The following is a 23,947-nucleotide window of genomic DNA, read 5'->3' as shown; positions in this document are numbered from 1 at the left end:
GGCTTGTCCACACACAACGGAATTGCTGCAGAAAATTTCTGCAGCAATTCCATTTGAAAGTCAAAGGCTTTCCGCTGTGTCAAAAACGCACCATTTCCTGCGGTGTTTGCGACAGAAAATGGTGCGTAAATTGCTGCCTTTGTCTCAATGTTAGGAGATGGAGACGTCTCCTATGAAAAACGCAGCAATTCTGCACACTTTCCGTAGCGGGAATTGACATGCTGTGGTCTGTAAATTAGGCACCGCAGGTCAATTTCGGCTTGGAAATTTTACGCAGCGTGTCAGTGAGATTTGTTAAATGTCGCCCGCTATGCTGCAACTGTATTCTGCTGCGGTTTTTCCGGTCGGAAAAAAATGCAGCAATTCAGGAGCGTGTGGACGAGCCCTTACCACAAGGAAATCCATTGGTAAAATCTGCAGTATTTAAACTACGAGTGAAATAAATACAACTGCTATAACGCTCCACACACACACACACACACACACACACACACACACACACACACACACACACACACACTATATATATATCTATATACACGTACACTTCACATGCATTATATATATATACACACACACACACGTATGTACGCATCACATACACTATATATACACGCACGTACACATCATATACACTATATGTACACATCACATACACTATATGTACACATCACACACACACATGTACACATCATACACACACATCATATACACTATATGTACACATCACACACACATGTACACATCATACACACACATCATATACACTATATGTACACATCACATACACTATATGTACACATCACATACACTATATATATATATATATATATATATATATATATATATATATACACACACATATACACACACATACACACACACACACGTACACATCACATACACACACACACACGTACACATCACATACACACACACGTGTACACATCACATACACTATATACACATCACACGATATATATATATATATATATATATATATATATATATATATATATACCCATGTACACATCACAGACACACAAATATGCACATTACATGCACACATTATACACATATAAAGTACACATTGTAAACACACATGCACTTACTTTTGTGTAGGATAATTGTGAAGGGAGTTCAGCAGTTGATGGGGGGGATTCTTCACTCCTGCACTTCAGCACACAGCCCGACACAGAGCCCGCCAACAGTCTCCCCTCCCCCTCCCTCACGTCCAGACTGGTAACGCCAGCAGCAGCAGGAGGAGGAGAGGTTGTGTGAAGAGCAGGTAAGGGGGGTCGGAGGGGGAGATTTTACACAGGGAGATATAGTAATAGCAGCACAGACCACGGCTGCTATTACAGTCGGACGGCAGTTCTTTGCTGTTGTGCCAGCCGCCCCCTTACAAATGCTGTACCATGCCGCCTGAGCCGACACTGATCGTTTGGACATCCAGCAGGCGGCCCACTGCAAAGCGGCCCATCTGGGATTTGCCAGAACGGCCAGTCTGGCCCTGCTGCTTGATAATCGTCCTGTGTAAAACCCCCTTTACTGCACAGCTTTTATGGCTCAGTAAAGAGTCCAGTAGCTTAACTTGAGCTGAATGGGCACGGATTAAGGCCCGTACTGGAGTGGGGAAGAGAATGACAAGTCCCAGTAACAATCCTACCTCCCATTCCATAGAAATCCAGTCCCAGTACACACATTTACAAAAGCTTCGCAAACTAGGTTTGCTGAGGAAATCCAGCTTTCCTGGATTTCTTCATCTCACCCATCTCCACAAACTGAGTGAAATAAACACCCCCTCCAGTACTTTTCATGTTGCGGACTTACTATTTTTATATATATATTGTGAGTGCTGCCTATTTACTGCTTTTTGTCTAGAGGGACAGCGGTCAGTTCCCCAAGGCTTGCACCCCCTTTCATTTAAGCCTGTTCTGCTGGATTATATATATATATAGGCCACAAAAACGGAACCCTGCCCTTGTGTAGTAGTTTGTACAGGGTAATGTGTGACGTACTTACACGTTACAGGTGTTGCTGGAAGTGGTTTCCGCCAGCCGCTCTGAGAAGTTGTGCCTGTCTTATGTTCAGAAACACCTTTTGCAAAACCACACATTTCATGTTCCGAACATGAATTTCAATTTGCTGTTCGGGCACTGCCTGGGGATTAGTTTCATAAACCCTATCATACCCTTCAGGTAACGCAACAGATAACAGTCACACATCATTAGGTCTGGTGACCATAGAGGCCACAACCCTCTGCTTACCATAGGTTCTTCTGTGTGAACTTGGTATAGGGACGCGTGCGACATATGGCAAGTGTCGCCCCCGTCTAGTTGAAAGAAACTCTCGTGATCAGAGAAAGAGAGATACATACATACATACATACATACATACATACATACATACATACATACATACATACACACATATATGGTGTTTTTCCTGTTTTGTTTTTTTACAACCTGGTATTTAAATGGATTTTAAATTTGACGTTATGTAATGGACCTGACAAAATAGTCCAAATTGTTACAGTGGAATGAAAAAAAAAACTAACAAAAACACTGAAAAGTTATGAGTGCATATGTATTCACCCCCCATTACTGTGAAACCCCTAAATACGGAATGGTCAAACTAATTAACTTCAGAAGTCACATAGTTAGTTGTATAAGGTTCCCGTGTGTGCAATCAGTGTCACATGATCAGTCACATGATCTCGGTATAAATACGCCTGTTCTGACAGGCCCCCGATTCTGCAACACAACTAAGAAACCAACATGAAGACCAAAGAGCTCGCCATACAGGTCAGATACAAAGTTATGGGGACATATATATCCGGGACGGGTTATACAAAAATATCCAAAACTTTAAATATTCCACGGAACACCTTTAAATTCAATATAACAAAATGGAAAAGTATATGGCACAACTGCAAACCTGACAAGAGAAGGCCGCCCACCAAAACTTACAGACTAGGAAAGGAGGGCATTATTCAGAAATTCAACAAAAACATCATTGATCGTACTAAAGAAACTCCAAAGATCCACAGCGGAAGTTGAAGAATCAGTCCATAGGACCACTATAAGCCGTACACTCCACAGCATGAGGCTTCATAGAAGAGCGGTCAGAAAAAAGTCGTTACTTAAAAGAAAAACATAAGAAAACACCTTTTGAGTTCGCCAAACAGAATGTGGCAGACTCGCCAAAATACACGGAAGCAGCTTCTCTGGTCAGGTGAGACTAAAATGTCACTTTTTGCCATTATGAGAAACAGTCTGTGTGGTGCAAACACTTCTCATCGCACGGTGAAGCATGGTAGTGGTGGCATCGTAATGTGGGGAGGTTTTTCATTCATAAAGACTGGAAAACTGGTCGGGATTGAAGAAAAGATGGATGGCAGTAAATACAGAGCAATTTTTGAGGAAAACCTGTTTGTCTGCCAGTGGTTCGAGATTGGGACGGAGGTTCACCTTCCAGCAGGTCAAGGACCCCAAACATACTGCTAAAGCTGGAGTGGTTTAAGGGGAAACCTCTAAATGTCTTGGAATGGCCTATCTATAATGTTCTATACGCTTTCTTCTTTCTGAATCCCCCCCTTACTCTTTGCTCCCTGACTGGCTGCGGCTAGACTGTCAATGACCCCCCCCCCCCCTCATTTTGCTCCTTAAATATTACACTAAATTTTTTTTGTGGTCAACCTCAGTGTGTCTCTAACATTGCTAAATGGCATTTTGTGTATTTTGGTGGCTATAGCCATTATTATTGCTATAGACGGAGTATGTACATAACCCATTTACACGAAGCAGACATGCACGCTCTTCATCCGCTTGCATTTTAAAGTTGAGCATACTAAGGCAATTTTTGTTATCTTTAAAAAAAATAAGCTTGATCATAAAGTTGTACGCCGACTTCCTATCCCAGGTGGGTCCTATTATTGTAGCGGTACTTATTTCAATGGAAAAGCCTGGAGGGGTTACAGTATGATAAATAGCTGTCTGCAGAGAAGACACGGCTACCAAACCATTACATTAATCATTCTACTGTATGACCACAACAGAAGTGGGAGTGCTCAGATGCCGCTGTCTTTCATTATGCTTCAATTGCTGTTTTTAATGAGGAGCTTATTCTTTACAGATGCTTGTATGGTATATATATATATATGAATAGGGCTTCGTATATACTTTTCTGCAAATTGCTGTATAATATGTGTATTTCTTCCCTTCTAGAACCCCAGTAATGGAACTACAATATATGCAGTGTGTATATGTTTTTATATACATGTGACTGTGTCATATTTACGTAAAAATATCTGGAATAAATCCATACGTTCCCATTGTGCCATTCTCCTTACCGTCTTTCGATATTAAAGAGGCTCTGTCACCAGATTTTGCAACCCCTATCTCCTATTGCAGCAGATCGGCGCTGCAATGTAGATTACAGTAACGTTTTTATTTTAAAAAAACGAGCATTTTTGGCCAAGTTATGACCATTTTTGTATTTATGCAAATGAGGCTTGCAAAAGTACAAGTGGGCGTGTTTAACGTAAAAGTCCAACTGGGCGTGTATTATGTGCGTACATCGGGGCGTTTTTACTACTTTTACTAGCTGGGCGTTCTGACGAGAAGTAACATCCACTTCTCTTCAGAACGCCCAGCTTCTGGCAGTGCAGACACAGCGTGTTCTCGAGAGATCACGCTGTAACGTCACTCACTTCCTGCCCCAGGTCCTGCATCGTGTCGGCCACATCGGCACCAGAGGCTACAGATGATTCTGCAGCAGCATCAGCGTTTGCAGGTAAGTAGCTACATCGACTTACCTGCAAACGCCGATGCTGCTGCAGAATCAACTGTAGCCTCTGGTGCCGATGTGTCCTCACTCGTCTGACACGATGCGGGACCTGTGAGTGACGTGTCAGCGTGATCTCTCGAGAACACGCTGTGTCTGCACTGCCAGAAGCTGGGCGTTCTGAAGAGAAGTGGATGATACCTCTCGTCAGAACGCCCAGCTAGTAAAAGTAGTAAAAACGCCCCGATGTACGCACATAATACACGCCCACTTGGACTTTTACTTTAAACACGCCCAGTTGTACTTTTGCAAGCCTCATTTGCATAAATACAAAAATGGTCATAACTTGGCCAAAAAATTTACAAATTGTTGAAATTTTTACCGCTCAAATACCTATCCATTAAGATTCCGGATAACTTGGCCAAAAATGCTCGTTTTTTAAAAATAAAAACGTTACTGTAATCTACATTGCAGCGCCGATCTGATGCAATAGCAGATAGGGGTTGCAAAATCTGGTGACAGAGCCTCTTTAAACTCTTCTAGCAGAATCCCCTATCTATTTCTCTCCCTTACGTATTACTTCTTATTGCTTATATAGCGCCAACCTGTTTTGCAGTACTTTACAAAGACTGTATCCGTCACATCAGTCCCACAATCTAATTTCCCTACATCACACTTACACACGCACCCACTAGAGCCAGTTTTATAGAACTCCATTTAACCTATCCGTATGTTTTTAGAGTGTGGGAGGAAACTGGAATATCCGGTGGAAACCCACACAAACACAGGGACAACCTATCAACACCATAATAGCATTTAAAGGGTTAATCCAATCTAACAAAGCGATGTCATATCGCTAGGATATTCCATCACTTTATGATGGGTGGCGGTCCGACCTCTGGGATTTCGCCGATCCTAAATCAGCGCTGCAGCCCGTTCACTGTTTTTCTCGGCACAGCGGCGCCCTGACCACTCGTCTGTGCAGGAAACTGCATCACGGCTCCAAGTGAACTTCCCAGAGTGCCGCTGTGCAGGGAAAACTTAGAAGGCCCCTTCATTCCCAATTTATCAGTGGGGGTCCCAGAGGTCGGACCCTCATCGATCATAAAGGGATGGCAAATCCCAGCAATATGCTATCACTTTATTAGATCTGAATAACCTTTTACACCCAGGTCCCTAGTGCTGCAAGGCAACAGTACTAAGGACTGAGCCACACAGATTTTAATTACTAGTATATGTATGTGAACCCTGATCTAAGTTTTCATCCCTTTAGTATGTGAATACACCACATGCCTCATTACATATTATAACTTTAACGACCGCTTGTATGAGGAAAATGGGTGTTTATATAAAACTAATGACTAAAAATATACACACAACCAACAATGGTTTGCAGTCTTATCAGAGGTCTAGAAGTCTAGTCTGTTCGGACCCCCACCAATTGGTCATTGGCGGCATATTCTAGCTGCGTCTATTGTCTATGCTTAGACAACACCTTCAAACTGCAAACAAATGTCGGTTTTTTTCTTCTGTACTTTACAAAACTGCAAAAAATACATACCAAAAAAACGCTAACGAATGATATACCATCCATTTGTGTGGTTATTTAGTCCCTAGTGGTGACCCTCCGTCTAGGAAATAATTATACAGTTCCCTGCTACATTGATTTGTATTCAATATAGCATAATTATATGCGTTTGTGTCTTAACACACATACAGACTCCTCCGTTATAACATACTCTTATTAAATTCCTTAAAACTGAGAATTTTATAATGCGCAAATAACCTATTTCGTCTATGGATGGCTTTTATTAGCTCCCGGCGGCCCTGAATTTTAGCATGAAATTCATCAAGGCTAAAATGTGTTCGTATACGCTATCCGTGAAATGTTTTCTCCGTTCCTGTGGTGTTCTGGAAATAGACATATCTCCTCTATTCTAGCGAATGGAGTCTGAATTGTATGAATGGGCACCATTTGTAGCTGAATAATCCATTCATGAAAATCTGTGTGCTGCACACATCGTGAATGGAGATGACTCATTCAGGGCACGGTCCCAAGCCTCTGCTAAGAGCCATTAAACACTGCTTGACATCACAAGGAAAGCCATGCTATAGATGGTTTGGCTGGGAGGAAATTGCCACACATCCAGAAAACCAGGGGGGAAAAATACTGCATGCAAATCAGGATGAGTCACTTGTAATTAAATTCTGAAAGCGTAATAAAGCTTTATATGAAAAGACGGTGACAAATTTTAAATAAAGTGAGCTTCTGCAGTAATTCAATTAATATGTTTTTAGATTACCTGGGTGTGAATAGGAACTGCTTGTATATTAGCTGAAGTGGTTAATTGAGCAGCGAAACGCAACGGCATCGGAATGCTTTCGTCACGCAGAATCCTCTGATTGTCTATGAAATGTTGCTGATTTATAATTGTTCAATTAGATTATTTTACGATGATGCCGGGGCCTGTGAGGTGTAGTAGATTTTACATACCAGTATAGCTAAAAACACATGGGTGATACTTATTGCACACTGATGTTTTGACCCTATTCCTGGGATCATAAATTGCGCTGCCGCCTTCAAGGAATAGGCACTTACAGTGGTTGGCGACCATCCCTAGTTTTGCGGTAGGGCATTGAGTTCTTTTGATTACGAAGTGATAATGGCATAGATGGAACTGCCTCCTTGTCTCGTGCGTGGTAATGACACAGATAGTACTGCCTCCTTGTTTCTCATTGTATTAGGACTGCAGGTGAAGCCTTTCTTTAATCAATAACACATCACTAAGACTAGGTTTACACTATGTTTGGGCATTACGTTCACCGGTTCCGCCAAACGTATGCCCCAGATGTATGCAACTATATGCCTACACAGATGCCTACGCCTGCCATTCGTTGCATTGACCGTTTTATTGGCTAGCATAGGCAATATAGCTTTTCAATACCGCCTAGGTAAAGGTATTTTGACGTCGATCGGTCAAACGTATGGAGTAGGCAACTATTTTGACACACATTTGGCTAATGATAACCTAGTTAGACGTATAGATCAGGAGAATTTCCCAATGTGGAGGTCAAACATGGTGTGAAACTAGCCTAAGTAATGAAAGAAGAACTTTCCCCATAGAGAAGCCAGTGAAAAAATACAGCTGCTGAGCTAATAAACTTTGGAATTCATATTTGGAAAGTAAGTGGATTTTAAAAGAAATAAAAATATATGAACATATTAATATGTAACATTTTTTAATCATATGTGCTTTTTTTTCTTGGCAATGTATTGTTATTTATCTGGACTTTGTTTGTTGCGGTCCGGTTTGATCTAAAAAACAAGAATATGGAAACCCTCCTTCAAAAATCCTGGGTTTGGATCTGATATGGACATGAGGTGCATGACCCTGTGACCAACTGTGACAGCCATGCAATATAGTGTGGTCTCACTATCACCCAAGGGCCAACGTAACTTGGGAGCTGGCCCTGCCTTGTGGCTATCGAGTTGACCTTACAATGACCAGAAACTGCAAAAAACTTTTTGTGGGATTCACTTGTAAGGCTTTGTTCACATATCATTAGCTGTCCATCGAAGGTACACGTCGGGAAGATTTCCAGATGTATGCCTCTGATGAAAGACTGCCATGTATGCCATTGTATGGGCATACGTGGCATAGCCCCCCATACTAAAAAACATACTGTGCAGTAAAGGTTTTTTTTTTGTTTTTGTTTTTTTAATGTATCCCTCTGTATACAATAAAGTAGTCTGCTAGCAGAAAAACAAATAAAGGTATGCCGGCCAGACATAAGCCAAAAGGACACTCTCTTTTTGGCATGTAGCTGGTGAATGGTGGTGAATGCACTGGCAACTTTCTCAGCACATATGCCGAAATTACAGTAGAGGTCTTTACATGTGAACAGAGTCATAGAATGGCCAGAAATGGGGTTATTCCTCATGTACACACATATGAAAGCTTCTGAAAAGTTAGGTACGCTTAAAGCTCTTAACCGGCGGCAATAATATCAGTCACATAATTGTATTTATATAAAAATGCTGTAACATTATAATGTCCATTACTGCTGATGAGACACTTTATGAATGCAAGTAATACTAGTGAGGTATAAAAAATATATATATTGTATAATGACTTGCCATAACTTAAAATATATTTTTTTACAAAGAAAAATACAATAAAAAGTGTGCCAATACTGGTTGCATATAGTGTTAAGAACATCCGGTTATTGTGTGTATAATGTACTAAACTATTTTAGGCTGCGTTCACATCAGCGTTGGTTTCCATTGAGCGGTTCCGTCGGACCTTTCCATCGCAGTTGACTGCGCCATTGATTCCGTCAAAAACTATGGAACCCTGTCACAACGGTGACAAACGGAAACCATTAGGTAGGTTTCCGTCACCATTGAGTTCAATGGTGATGGAAACGGAAGCTAAGGTTTCCAATTGCCTTTCCGTTGAGTGGTTAATCTCTGACGGAACCTCTATGTGGAAAGGAACGATGATGTGAACAGGCCCTTATAAAGACGATGGGGTGTGCAATGAATAAACTGACACATAGTGATAAGATAACAAAAAATATATTTGATGCACGTAAATGGGGCAAACAAATGCAGCTCAGAAAGACTTTCTCAGTGCTTAGTCATAAAATATATTCCAACTGGTTATAAAGATAGTGAATCATGGACCCAACAGCTGGGTTATTATCTGGGATTGTAATTATTTAGGAACCATGCACAGGGTAATTTATGCTCGATTATCAATATCAGCTGAGATATGGCAGGTTTTATAGGCCGGCCGTTCCTGTCCTGCCACTCACCCAGCTCGCGTAATAGCTAATAAATTCTAGACCAGATATGGACATTATACTGTAGACTTTTATTTAGAGCAATGTAGGACACCATTTCGTTTTCTTTTAGTAATCGGGAAATAAAAAGTAAGACCCCCAGTAGCAAGTTTTTTGGGCTATTGGATTCGTCCAGTCCTGTGCTCTCCCAAAAATTAGTTTTATCAAGTAGCAGAGATCCGTTTTTCCATCATGAACCTTGGTGGGACGGATTTGAGATCCTAAATTAAGTTGTACGTTTTATTTAAAAAAAACAAAAAACTCTGTTCCCCCCTCCCGGGCGAATAAAATAAGCTGCCTAGTTTGCAGCTCCTGTTCTGACTCATCTGCTTATAAAATCAATCCAGTCTGAATGACTGGAATTAACCTTGTCTTACATAATGGTACATTATGATTGACCGGAAAAGGGCCATCTGTCACCTGTATTGTCATATTCATCTAAAATTATATCCCAAGTAGTGTGCGTTCTGGGGATATAATCGAGCTAATTCAGCACGATTGCCTTTTAAAATAAACACAAAGGGAACAATATTACCCGACACCCCCAGCCAACTCCCTTACTTTAAAAACAAAATATAAATTTCTGTTTTTCAAAAAGAAAAAAGGTTTCGCTCTTTCTGCTGTTTTTGACATGCGACAAACAGCCTAGTTCTAACTTTGTTAGGCTCTGTTCACAATTGTGGCTTCCATTTATATGGGATCCATGCAATATATAACGGACCAGTTATGATCAGAACCATTATATCCAAAGACAGATGGAAAGAGAACTAATGGAATTTTAAACACAGCCTTAGAGGGGTATTCCCATCTTAGACATTTATGACATATCAATAGGATTTGCCATAAATTTATGATCGATACGGGTCCCAGCTATTGGACCCGCACCAATCTCGAAATCGATGGTCGCCGCTTCCTGGTGGTGACTCTGTTGCAAGGTGACAGGAATTCCAGGAAACTGCTGAGCCCTACTGTTTCCGTAACTCCTATAGAAGTGAATGGAAGTTATGGAAATAGAGTAGCACAGCGATCTACGCTGTTTCTGTAACTCCCATTCACTTCTATAGGAGCTTAGTAAACAACAAACTCAGCGAGCTTGACTGTTTCGGATCACCGATCACCTGTGCACCTATTCCCTGCCTGGTTGTGGCTACCAACAGCCATCTCACGAGACAGGGTCGGAGGATTCCCCATCTTGAGGTAGGTGCGGGTCTGCCATTTATCAGACATTTGTGGTATATTCTATTGATATGTCATAAATGTCTAAGATGAGAATTGCTCTTTAACTCTCCCCAAATGCACTGTTCTCTGGTAACAGAAGTCCAGAAGAATTCTACATGCACCTCCTCAACATTGAAATTACAACACCAAGAAGGAAAAGTTTTGGAATTCTGGAAATCACAGGATAGATAGACATGTTAATGATATGCAAATGATAAAAAAATGGAAACAAAATATTCCAAACATCTTGATTTATTCAGTATCGAGTATGAGCACCACGCGCAGAAATACACGCACTTACACGCCTCAGCATGCTATCAATGAGGTTATTAATGATTGTCTGAGGAATGTTATGCCATGCTGAATGCATTTGGGCACGTAAATAATCAAGATTGGCTGCTGGCAGCACCATTTGCAATTGGCGACCGATGACGTCCCAGATGTGCTCGATGGGAGACAAGTCCAGAGAGGCTGCAGGCCATGGTAACACATTTAGGCCATGCAGGCTGCTCACAGTAGCCCAAGCAATATGCGGCCTGGCGTTGTCCTGTTGAAAAACGGCTACTGGGATACTTTGGAGAAATGGCTGCACCACTGGTTCCACAACCAAATCAATGTAACACTGAGCTGTTAGTGTACCTGAAATGAAGACTAGAGGTGTTCAGCTACGTACATTATGCCACCCCGCACCATAATCCTGGGAGTGGGACTGGTGTGATGTTTCCTTGTGAAGGCCTTTTCATGGCGTTGACCACATGGTCTTCAGATCTCCGGCTATCATTGCGTCCGATGCTAAATCGTAACTCATCGCTGAAGAGGACAGACCTCCATTGCCGTCTTGCTGTACACCATGATAGCTTTTGAGAGCGGTGGCATGTGATCAATGCCTGTAGCTGGACATTTTGGCTCGTAGCCCAATGTCGTGCAAACGCCTTCTGATTGTTTGTGTCGCCGCTCGTTGCCGCCCCAGGCTTGGGATGTGACGTCCAATTTCACTTGCAGTACAGAACGAATCACATTTCGCACCATTCTTCCAATCAGACGATCCGTCCGTGCAGATGTTCGCCTCCGCGCACCTCTTACTGTCATTTCTGTTCATTGTTGTTCTCCCAACCTCCGGGACACGCAACATTGAACAGTGCTGACCTCTCGGCCTAGGCGCGTAGCGATCTGCCGGAGTGATAAACCAAGGTCTCTCAGTTCCAGTTTTCTGTTCCTCTCAGTTTGCCACAACTGGCAAGTTGACTAACAGGAGGCATCGCACAATCATCCCACATCACTTGATTTTTGAGGTTTCATGTGGCTAAAAACTTTGCTTTCAATCTGGCTTTTATGCCTCTCCCACATGCCACAGATTGGAGCTAGACGCCTGCTACTTCCTCAATTTGCATAACCTTACGGCTTGCCCTTCTTGGTGTTGCAGTTTGTGGAGTGTATATTTGTGATCTGACAATAAAACTTAATGTACCGGTAATTAAAAAGTATTACAATATTCGTAAAGCAAATGATGTGCAAAGTAACTTAATGCTTTATCTAGAATTAAACCGCAGAATATTGTAAATTATCATTCAAGTTTTCCTTTAAGATTAGTTTAAAATTTCTCTATTTCGAAAATTCACCTACCATTTCTTTCAGGGTAGCTATTAAATTGATTTAAAATATAGTTAAGACATTACTAATCTTACAAATAGTCATTACAGCGTGGAATAACTGATAAAGCCCCATTTTTCTCCAGCCGTTATTACGGTGTCCTTGTAAAGTCGTATAACGGGAAGAATACGGTGCCTACGGCTTTGTCATTTGGAACCCCAGGCACTCTATGTGCTGCCTTCCAGGGTCTGTGTGTCGCTGTGCCATGTTATTTGATACATTTTTGGAATTGTGCTTGCAACCCGTTATTCTGGTCTAAGGATGTATGTATGAGTCATATTTGTTGTGTTCTTTTGCCGCAATTTTAGTTATCACAGCAAAACTGTGGCCGTTTTGGCGCAATTACTATAATAGTTGCATAAAACGGTGACAAAAATGCCTCATGTGAATACACCATAAAGCAGTTTGCCTTTCCTTGGGTTGCAAAGTATGTAGCGCATTGACATTTCAGGTTCATTTCTGGGTTTGCAAATTAAAATGTTAACAATTTTTCTTTAAAATAATCAATATACAATTGCTTTGCAAAATGAAATGTCTGATTGCAGATTTTTTGCAAAGGTGTCCACTAATGTATTGAGAGAAGAAGGCAAACTGAATATAACCAGGATATAAAAATACGTAGAAGACCCAGCTGCAAAACTGGAAAAGAGGAGTCGTAAATCAGAGCCGGCAGTAAAAAAACAGACACGTTACGTGTTCTGAGTTGGCAGTGTCGATAATACCAGCAGTAAAGAGATGACTCTGGGATGATGCCCTTACTGACAAAGCCATATTTTAAACTGGAGCATATAAAAGGTTAAAATGGACAAAACGTTGGATGACTGGAAAATAATATCATGGGAGAGGAGTCTGTTTGAGTTGTTTAGAGCAAACCGGAAAATATATGCTCAGCATCTGATCATAATAATAATAACAATCTTTCTTTATATAGCGCCAACATATAATTCGGGGTCTAATTGCTGAAGATAGTGGATCTTTTTTACATAACGTTTGACAAATCAAATTCTGAAATTGTCAATGTACACTGACTATCATTTTTTGTTTGTTTTGCTCCATTATATACATTCTATTAGAAATAAAGACCTTTAGTAGTGATTTACAAACTTTGGACACTAATGTTTGACCACTAGTGCAAGTGTGCAGGTTTTTCCTATAACAACCAATCGGATTCCAGCTTTCATTTTTAAAGAGTACTTAAAGAGGCTCTGTCACCAGATTTTGCAACCCCTATCTGCTATTGCAGCAGATAGGCGCTGCAATGTAGATTACAGTAACGTTTTTATTTTTAAAAAACAAGCATTTTTGGCCAAGTTATGACCATTTTTGTATTTATGCAAATGAGGCTTGCAAAAGTACAACTGGGCGTGTTGAAAAATAAAAGTACAACTGGGCGTGTATTATGTGCGTACATCGGGGCGTTTTTACTTCTTTTACTAGCTGGGCGTTCTGACGAGAAGTATCATTCACTTCTCTTCAGAACGCCCAGCTTCTGGCAGATCACGCTGTGACGTCACTCACAGGTCCTGCATCGTGTCAGACGAGCGAGGACACATCGGCACCAGAGGATACAGTTGATTCTGCAGCAGCATCAGCGTTTGCAGGTAAGTAGCTACATCGACTTACCTGCAAACGCCGATGCTGCTGCAGAATCATCTGTAGCCTCTGGTGCCGATGTGTCCTCGCTCGTCTGACACGATGCAGGACCTGGGGAAGTGACGTCACAGCGTGATCTGCCAGAAGCTGGGCGTTCTGAAGAGAAGTGGATGATACTTCTATACACAACGCCCAGCTAGTAAAAGTAGTAAACACGCCCCGATGTACGCACATAATACACGCCCAGTTGTACTTTTATTTTTCAACACGCCCAGTTGTACTTTTGCAAGCCTCATTTGCATAAATACAAAAATGGTCATAACTTGGCCAAAAATGCTCGTTTTAAAAAAAATAAAAACGTTACTGTAATCTACATTGCAGCGCCTATCTGCTGCAATAGCAGATAGGGGTTGCAAAATCTGGTGACAGAGCCTCTTTAAGAACATGAAAGAACTATTCTAATTGGTTGCTTTGGGCAATGCCTCTACTTTCCATCTGTATTAGTTCTCATTAATGCGACTCATTGTATTATTTCACATTGACCCTATCTTCAATGGGTCTCAGTCTAATCTCCCTTCATAGGAAGCCAATTAACCCATCGATATCTTTTGTTTTGCTTGATGGTCAAGTTTAGACACCGGTCATACAATAATGGAACAAGCAGCAAGTGCTACTGTCTGATATATCTGTCATCTTGATCTGATCCTTTCACAGTCTGAACCAAGATCTATCCTAATTTTGTATGAGACTCCCGTGCAAAAATGAAAGGTAGTGGGACTATTCCTGGCCGGCTCAGCTATTGATCCAGTGCAGTCTGTTAGTGTTGATTGGTTATATGTCAACGTCAGCTGTGATCTCTATTGTTTCAGCGGGCTGTGGTCTTTGTGTTTGATCCTGTCACTGCCTGCGTCAGCAATGCATATCATTGCCCATGTGATGTCAAAGTGTGGGTGTTCTGTTAGAGAGAGTCAGTTCATCTAATGTGCTGCTGTAAAAAGCCAGCACTGTTGCCTCTCAGGGAATAACAGCGAGTGATTCATCGCTGTTCACATTAGCCTGATGCTAAGTATAGAACCATTCACGACCCGCACATCCGCATGGATTAGTATCTCTGCTCGCTAAGCGGAGGGTGCCAAAATGCTTAGCTAAATAAAGGAAGGAGAGGAAAATACATGATGCCCCATCACCAAAGTATAAAGATCACATCTGTACCTGATGTTTTTTAACAGGTCTGATACTTATATAATTACAAAGAAAAGGGACGGAGCAGGAAAAGCTTTAGTGCAGGCCTGAGTATGACTATAGGGTAGGACAAGTGGCCTAAGGGGTTAATTGATATATGGGCTGGGGTTGAGCTTTAGTAAGTTGACGGGTATTGAAGAACTGCGAAATGGGGAGGAGACAGCAGTACCTTTTATCTGGTGACGTTTGGAGGAGGAGACTTAATTTTCCGCTATACAGGACCAGAGCAAAGCCCGCCCGCCCTTATCATGGTTTTTCCTTGGTGAGCGGAGTGAGGGGTTATGTGTATATGCACTCTCTTTTCTGTTGATGTAGTTGGCGGTGAGGAGGTCTAGGATGGCACTTATTGAGAGCGTTGGGGCTCATCGGAGGAATGGGACCCCTGTCATGGAGCAAGGTTTGATGGTGGTTTCTGCTGGGGGTGGCTCCAGGTGCAAAAATCACTGATGGTCGCGGTACCCTCATATATTTGTCAACCCTGAGTTAGCGAGATGTGACTGTGGAGGTTCTGGACGAACGATAAATGGGGCATTTCCCAGACCTCCATGTTTATCACAGCACTTCTCATGGTTAATAATGCTTCATTGTATTTATTTACACCAATTTCAAAGTCGCGCATCGTGTACACATCTTTATTTCAGATGTGGGTAAGTAATTTTGGGGTATAATTTTAAGGGGATCCTAAATGTATGCAATACCCTAGTCATGAGCACAGTGCATTTCACTTGGTGGGATTTATGGTTCTTTGGTTCTTTGCCTGATTTAACACCCTACACTGCATATTGGTGCCGTAGTTCCACTACAGGCTACATAGTTTAATTGGAAAAAGATGCAGGTCCATTAAGTTCAAGAAGAGCAAAATTCCAGACTTGTGAGAAACCTTTTATGAAGAGTGGTCCAATTTGCCTTTACGTGTAGAGAAATTCCTTCCTGACCTCTAGCGGTGATCATACTGATACAACATTCAACTGCTGCAATGTGTTTTGGGTTATCATTGTAGCACTTTGCAGATAAAGACCGTGATTACTCTGATATGTGAAGTCTAGTCTGTTCACAGACAGTCGTCTGGCTTTACTTATTTAAAGTGCTATTTCAGCAGAATACATTGCCTATCCGCTGGATAGGTGATAAATGATAAAATCGGGGGGGGGGGGGGGGGTCAGACAACTATGACCTCCATGATCGCTAGATTTGGGTCCTCCCTACACCCATACAATCGCTAGAAGGAGGAGTTTGTACACAGAGGTGATCAAGCATGCACGCTGCCGCTCAATACAACTCTACTTGGTACTATTGCCGGAAATCATTACGTTGTGTTGTATGCAATGCTTTGCTGTGGTTATTGGTAAAGAAGCTTCTCTGAGATGTTCCTGGAGCTGGTTTTCTGAAAAACCACAGACATTATCTTTTTTTTCCCACAGATTTTTTTTTAATGTTCTTTTTTCCCATTGAAGTCTATAAGAAATAAATGGCAACAAACCGCGAAAGATGGGACATAGTGTGGTTTATTTAGGGGAAAAAAGCAGTGTGCCCTAAAAAATTGGACATTTCCTGTATCACCATGTACCTCTAATTCTACACAGACACGTAAGACACACAACTGTTTTTCTCACTTAGACGTCGTTCACACGAGCGTATTTCAGGTCCGTTACCGGTCTATTGAAATAACTGACAGCACACTGACCTATGCCATTCAGTGGAGCTATTCACACATTGGAACTCTGCATGTCCTATTCTGGTCCGTTTTTGCGACCACTTTGCCCATTGAAGTCTAAGGGTGCGTGAAAAACACGGACCGCACGCGGACGACATCCGTGTGCTGTCCGGGTTTCACGCATCAGTTGCTAAAGAAATGCTGAGAAAAAGATAAAACCAGCAATTGCTTGCAGAGGAAAAACTGAAGCCACATGGGAAGCACACTTAGGACCTGTTCACATCAGCGTTGGCTTTCCGTTCCGAGGTTCCATCGGATGTTTCAGTCGGATGAACCCCGCAACGGAAAGTCAAACTGAAACCACAGCTTCCGTTTCAGTCACCATTGATATCAGGTTTCCGTTTTAACGACGGAATCAATAGCGGAGTCGACTATGCTATTCTGTTGGGAAAACGGAAACCTGCCGGAATGGTGACAAACGGAAACCATTAGCAATGTTTCCGTCACCATTGATATCAATGGTGACTGAAACAGAAGCTGTGGTTTCAGTTTGACTTTCCGTTGCGGGGTTCACCCGATGGAAACCTCCGACGGAACCCCGTAACGGAAAGCAAACGGTGATGTGAACAGGCCCTAACTGATATCACACGGACATGAAATGCATAAAATACGTAAATTGAACCCATTCATGTGAATGTGGCCTTATTCTGTACGAATCCCTAAATGAAAAAAAATGTGCCACGAATAACATACAGTAATATAAAGAATACAGTGCCTCATACTATGGACCATAGACACTCCTTGTGCCACCGTACAGGGCATTGCCCCAATGTGACCTGTTACCTGAATCACTACTGCTAGTGAAGGGAGCCATTCCAGTAATAATAATTGCTGATATTTCTCTCTACAAGTTTTAGGTGGTCCAGAATAAAGTCTCACTTTACAGCATCTACAATTTCAGCTCGTCATCTGATCACCATTTGACAACTGAATGGTGTTTTGACAGAGATGGTACAGTTGTGTACATATCTTTACTAGAAAGGGTTGACTTGACTTAAAAAAAAGTATCCTTTTTCATGATATAGATATAATAATAATCTTTATTTATATAGCGCCAACATATTACACAGCACTTTACAATTTAGAGGGAACATGTACAGACAATATCAGACATTACATAGTGACAAAGCTAATTTACAATTCAGACAGGAGGATTGAGGACCCTGCTCGCAAGAGCTTACAATCTATGAGGAAATAAGGGAGACACAAAGTGTAACAGTGTTTGTTCTGTACAATGGTCCAGCCATTTTTATACACATGGGGTGGTACACATAAAGCTGCATGAGCCGGTCACCAGCCAGTATCCGTGTATGACGGACATGAAGAGAAGGAGTGTGAGGGAATCTTATTCTGATGACTAATCTAAAAGGGGGGCAATGGAAAGGAGTCAGATTAGGGAATGTTATAGGCCTGTCTAAATAGATGTGTTTTCAGGGCACGTTTAGAACTGTGGATATTGGGAATTAATCTGATTGTCTAGGGTAGCAAATTCCAGAGGACGGGTGCAGCACGAGAAAAATCTTGGAGATGGGAGTGGGAGGTTCGGATTATGGAGGATTTTAATCTAAGGTCGTTGGCAGAACGTAGAGCCCGAGTAGGGTGGTGGACAGAGATGAGGGAGGAGATGTAAGGAGGTGCAGCACTGTGGAGAGCTTTGTGGGTGAGAGTATTAAGTTTGAATTTTATTCGGAAAGGGATGGGCAACCAGTGCAGCGACTGGCACAGGGTAGAAGCGTTGGTGTAACGGTTGGTCATAAAGATGAGCCTGGCTGCTGAATTAAGGATAGATTGGAGAGGGGAGAGTTTAGTGAGGGGAAGACCGACTAATAATGAGTTACAGTAGTCAAGACGAGAGTGAATCAGAGCAACAATGAGAGTTTTGGCGGTTTCCTCCGTAAGAAAAGAGCGGATTCTGGAGATGTTTTTGAGGTGAAAATGACAGGAGCGTGAAAGTGATTGAATGTGAGGAGTAAAGGAAAGATCGGAGTCAAAAATAACCCCGAAACAGCGGGCGTGCTTCTTAGGAGTTATGGAGACATCTGGTTTAGGGAGGTTAGTAGATGGTGGGAACCCAAGGAGCTCAGTTTTAGAAAGATTCAGTTTCAGATAGAGAGAGAGGACATAGATAGGCACGTATAGGGGAGTAGTGGAATGAATCACCATACCTACACACCATTCCGGAATCAGCAGGACAGTCCCGGTGTCCCGCTGTCCCGGGTGGTCGGTGGTCAGTCCCGGACTCCTGGTACCAACTGTATCTGCGTCCTTAGGATTAGTACAGAGGACTCCTCAGGCACAGCGCTACTTTAAGCGCTGAGCCCAAGAAGCCCCTGATGTCACTGTTCATATATGGACAGTGACTTCTGTGGCTCCTCCAGGAGTGGAATCCCAGGCCACAGTGTGGCCGATGCGCTAGTTGGGGTTTCCGCCCCTAGAGGAATTCCCAATGGCTACAGCGGGGTAGAGCTATCTACAGAGGGGTGGCACTATCTACATGGGCATTGTGGCAAGATCTACAGGGGACACTGGCACTATCTATATGGGCACTGTACACTATCGATGTGGGCACTGGCTCTAGGGGCAGCTAAGGGGGACTATACTGTAGGGGGCAGCAATATACTTTAAAGGCATCTATGGGGTATTATACTGTATGGTGGTAGCTAAAGGGGCATTATACTGTGTGTGGCAGCTATTGGGGCATTATACTTTATGGGGGAAGCTATAGGGGCATTTTAATGTATGGGGCATTATAGTGTATGGTGGCAACTAAGGGGGCATTATACTGTATGGGTCCGCTATGGGGCATTATAGTGTATAGGGAAATTATACAGTATGGGGCAATTGTGGGGACATTATACTGTATGGTGGCAGCTATTTGGCATTCTACTCTGTGGGAGGCACTATGGGACCATGATACTGTGTGTGCTGAACCAGTTGTGTATGGGCGGGGATTGGTTGGCATTAGATGTGTGGCTTAAAAGGAAAAAATTGTCCCTCGCGATATTTGAAAGTTGGGAGGTATGGTATCACTACTGCAGGGGTAGGAAAACTTTTTTGTATGGCTTGCCAATAATTAAAAAAAATCAATAATGAACTACTCAGTGTGCCATGCAAACATGAAAGTCATATAGTACAAACTGTTACCATGTATGTGACATAAACCAGTTAATCAGTTTATTAAACTTACTTTTCAGTGTAACCCTTGTCCCTGACTTTCTTTGCATAGATGATCCATCTGTGGTGCATAGAGGGCTACTGAACACCAGCTGGGGGGGGGGGTGGTCGCACATAGGAGAGACCGCGGCTACTGAACACCAGCTGGGGGATGCACATAGGTGAGGCTGCAGTTACTAAACATCAGCTAGGCAGGACTGGACACAGGAGAGATCGCGGCTACTGAATATCAGCTTGAGGGCGCTGCACACCGAAGCGAAAGCGACTACTGAACACCAGTGCGGGGGCACACAATGACGTTGGTCACTGGAGAGGGAAGTGTGCCAGCAAACCATGCCAAAAGTGTCCGCTGTGGTGCTGGTGCTAAAGGTTTCTGACCCCTGCACTACTGCATGTATCATCATACAGATTTTTCATGAGTTTGGGAAAGCTGGGTGACACCATCTATTGGGCACATGGCATCATAAAATGTCGAATAACTTGATAAAAGAGGACAGGTCTACAGGTATATCCACATTTTTGAATTTTTTTGGACACTATCTTTGTAACAACGGCATTATAACCGCAATTTGTGGATATACCCCAATATGTAGTGGAATTTTTTTTAGGGGGATATTTTTGTTTAATTTTTATTACCGAATTTGAAAAGTAAAACTTCTAAGGCTTCGTTCACATCTGTTTCAGGGTCCCGTTCTGACGTTCCGTCTGAGCTTTCCGTCAGAACGGGACTTATAGGTTTCCGTTTGCATCACCATTGATTTTAATGGTGACGGATCCGGTGCCAATGGTTTCCGTTTGTCTCAGTTGTGCAAGGGTTCCGTCGTTTTGACGGAATGAATAGCATAGTCGACTACGGTATTGATTCCATCAGAACGACGGAACCCATGTACAACTGAGACAAACGGAAACCATTGGCACCGGATCCGTCACCATTGAAATCAATGGTGATGCAAACGGAAACCTACAGTTTCCGTTTGTTTCAGTCAGGGTCCCACCCTGGCAGGAATCTCTGACGGAAAGTCAGAACGGGACCCTGACGCAGATGTGAATGAAGCCTTAAAGGGAATGTGTCGCTAGAAAAACATATTTTTTTTTTTTAGTTAAACAGTTAGTGTATATGTGATTAAACATTGTTCTAATTTTTTTATTTTTTTCACGAGTCAGGAAATATTATAAATTAGATTCTAATTTATAATATTTCCCAGCGCTGGTCACTAGATGGAGCAATTCCCAAAATTGCAGCATTGCATGTGGTAAAGCAACCACATTGCTTTATGCTGCAAAATTTGAGAAAACTCACTCGCTCTAGTGAGCTCTCAGAATCCCCCCTCGTTTATCCTGGCTAGTGCCGGGAGAAACGAGGGGATTGAACACCTCCTACACTGTTTGTCGCCATTTTTTGAGCTAACACACAGTGTAGTAGGTTAACATACAGTAGTAAACACACACTAAACCACGAACATACATAGAAATAACTTACCTGCTCCTGCCGCCGCCGCTCCCTCCGGTCCGTCCGCTCCGTCTGCTACCACCGCTCCAAGTGCACAAGTCCAGAAGCCGCGACCGGAAGTAGTAATCTTACTGTCCGGCCGCGACTTCCGGTCCACAGGAAAATTGCGCCGGACGTCGCACAGTTCAAATTGGACTGTGTGGGAGCGGCGCATGCGCCGTTCCCACACAGACGCCGTACAGCATAGTGGCTGGAACGGGCCCCGTTCGCATTCACTATGGGACTGTATGTGCCGTATTCCATGTCTGTATTTTATAGTCGTCCCCGATTGTACCTCATTAGGTTTTCTAACTCATTCGTTAAGAAACAAAACAAAAAAAACAATGTTTCCATATCGTGTATGTGTATATATATATATATATATATATATATATATGTATATATATATATATATATACACACACACATATATACACACAGTGTGTGTGTGTGTGTGTGTGTTTATATGTGTATATATATATATATACGCACACATAGTGTGTGTGTGTGTGTGTGTGTGTGTATGTATATATATATGTGTGTGTATATATAAATATATATGTGTGTGTGTGTGTGTGTGTGTGTGTATATGTATGTATAATATACATACATACATACATACATACACACACACACACACACACACACATACATACATACATACATACATAAACGTTGTACACATCCTGGCTTACAGATTGTCATGTGACCAGGTCATGTGGTATGCTGGCTCAGTTTCCTGTATCCCACAGTGCCTGCTAAGTGCCTGTGTGTGCTGCACACCCTGGATCTGGCTCTTCTTTTATCTGTTCTGGTTACAGACATGAGTGGTAAGGACTGCAGACTATGTTTACACACACACACGTATGCATCAGCCAGAACTTCACATCCACAATGACTGCACATGCCTTCTATGCCTCCATATGTTGGGAGGGACTGGCATCCCTCGCTTTGTGTACAGATTTGTGTGGATGAGGGGATCTGGCACGTTTGGTGACAATGCAGACACCAGCTGTTAGGAAATGATCAGGAGCCATTGGCTATGATGTGCTGCTTGCATTGTACTGAAGCTTCTGACTCACCACCCGATTGCTGAATCACTCCGTTCTCTACCGTTGTGAATTTAATTTAAATAGAAAAAAATGACATTGTTTGCATCATGTCTGCAGCGCAGAGTTAACAAATCCAGCTAAATGTCAGGTCTCACCCCTGGCTGCAGCAAGCTAGCTGTCATACCATTGTAATGACAGGTCCTGTGTAACCCTTTCAGAGCCGCCATAAATGAACCAGCTGCTACAGAAAACATTGGCAATGTTTGTTGTCTGTCTAATCTGCATCTTTTACATGTATTCCTAATGTTAATAGTTTAATAGATTGTTATTGTCATGATGATCTATGTTTTACCAGTCCGTCTATGACACAGCTGTCATCTGCATATCCTATATTTTACTATAAATCTAGATCAATGAACGGAGTACGTCTTCTGCTAGAATTCATTACCCGATCTTGGGGATGACTTTACAGGAGAAGTGGGGGGCACGGTTTATGCAATCTCATCTATAAAATAGGGGGGGGGGGATCATCCATATATTGACTTTTCACACAGAATGTATTAGAAATATATGTAGTCAGATATAGACGTTTGTTTTCATTCTAGTGTATAGTCTATATGTACTTTGCATTTTCCTTGTTGCTTTCCTTGGCTGTTAACGTTTACACACTGAATTACGTGTCTAATGCTCTTTCTATAGACAGGTTGTCCGTTTTCCTTCTCGCTCTAGACTTTTTTCCATTTGCACATTTCCTCATTCTGATATTTATGGAAATATTGTTAGTAGTTTTATGATGTCTGTCCAGTCTTCTTAATAAATTGTATGCAATTCTCGTGCAGGTCCTGCTCAGGTCCCTATGATGTCCCCAAATGGCTCAGTTCCTCCAATCTATGTGCCTCCCGGATATGCTCAGCAGGTGTGTATTTCCTTCTAGAGAAATGTTAAAATCTTTATGGTCCTTGGGCTGTGATCCTCTTTTCACTCACAAGAACACGTACAACACTTACTAAACTAGCAGCTCGATCCTAGGGTCAAGCAACAGCATTAAAGTCTCATTTGTCCTCACGTATTGGGAAGCACCTCAGAAAAAAAATGTACCCTCTCAAATGTGATGAAATCTATCCCCCTTTTCCACAGCTCAATGGCCCTGTCATGTCAGAGCCTAAAGGGCTTCTCCCACCA

General features: G+C 42.3%; 1 protein-coding gene across 4 annotated transcripts in view; it reads left to right on the top strand.

Moving 5' to 3' along the window:
- Nucleotides 1-23,947, top strand: part of FNDC3A (fibronectin type III domain containing 3A) — a 210,462-nt gene that overhangs the window by 113,608 nt on the left and 72,907 nt on the right. For 3 of the 4 annotated variants that reach the window (XM_075851793.1, XM_075851794.1, XM_075851795.1), the window contains one exon: nucleotides 23,605-23,681. In XM_075851793.1, the coding sequence (XP_075707908.1) occupies nucleotides 23,605-23,681 (77 nt within the window). Of the gene's footprint in view, nucleotides 1-22,482; nucleotides 22,544-23,604; nucleotides 23,682-23,947 lie in introns of those variants that run through there. The other variant, XM_075851796.1, reaches the window with a different exon arrangement.

This window comes from Rhinoderma darwinii, chromosome 2, assembly GCF_050947455.1.
Source record: "Rhinoderma darwinii isolate aRhiDar2 chromosome 2, aRhiDar2.hap1, whole genome shotgun sequence".
Taxonomy (NCBI): Eukaryota; Metazoa; Chordata; class Amphibia; order Anura; family Rhinodermatidae; genus Rhinoderma; species Rhinoderma darwinii.
Note: the sequence above shows the minus strand (reverse complement) of the source record. Positions and strands in the feature narration are given on the sequence as shown.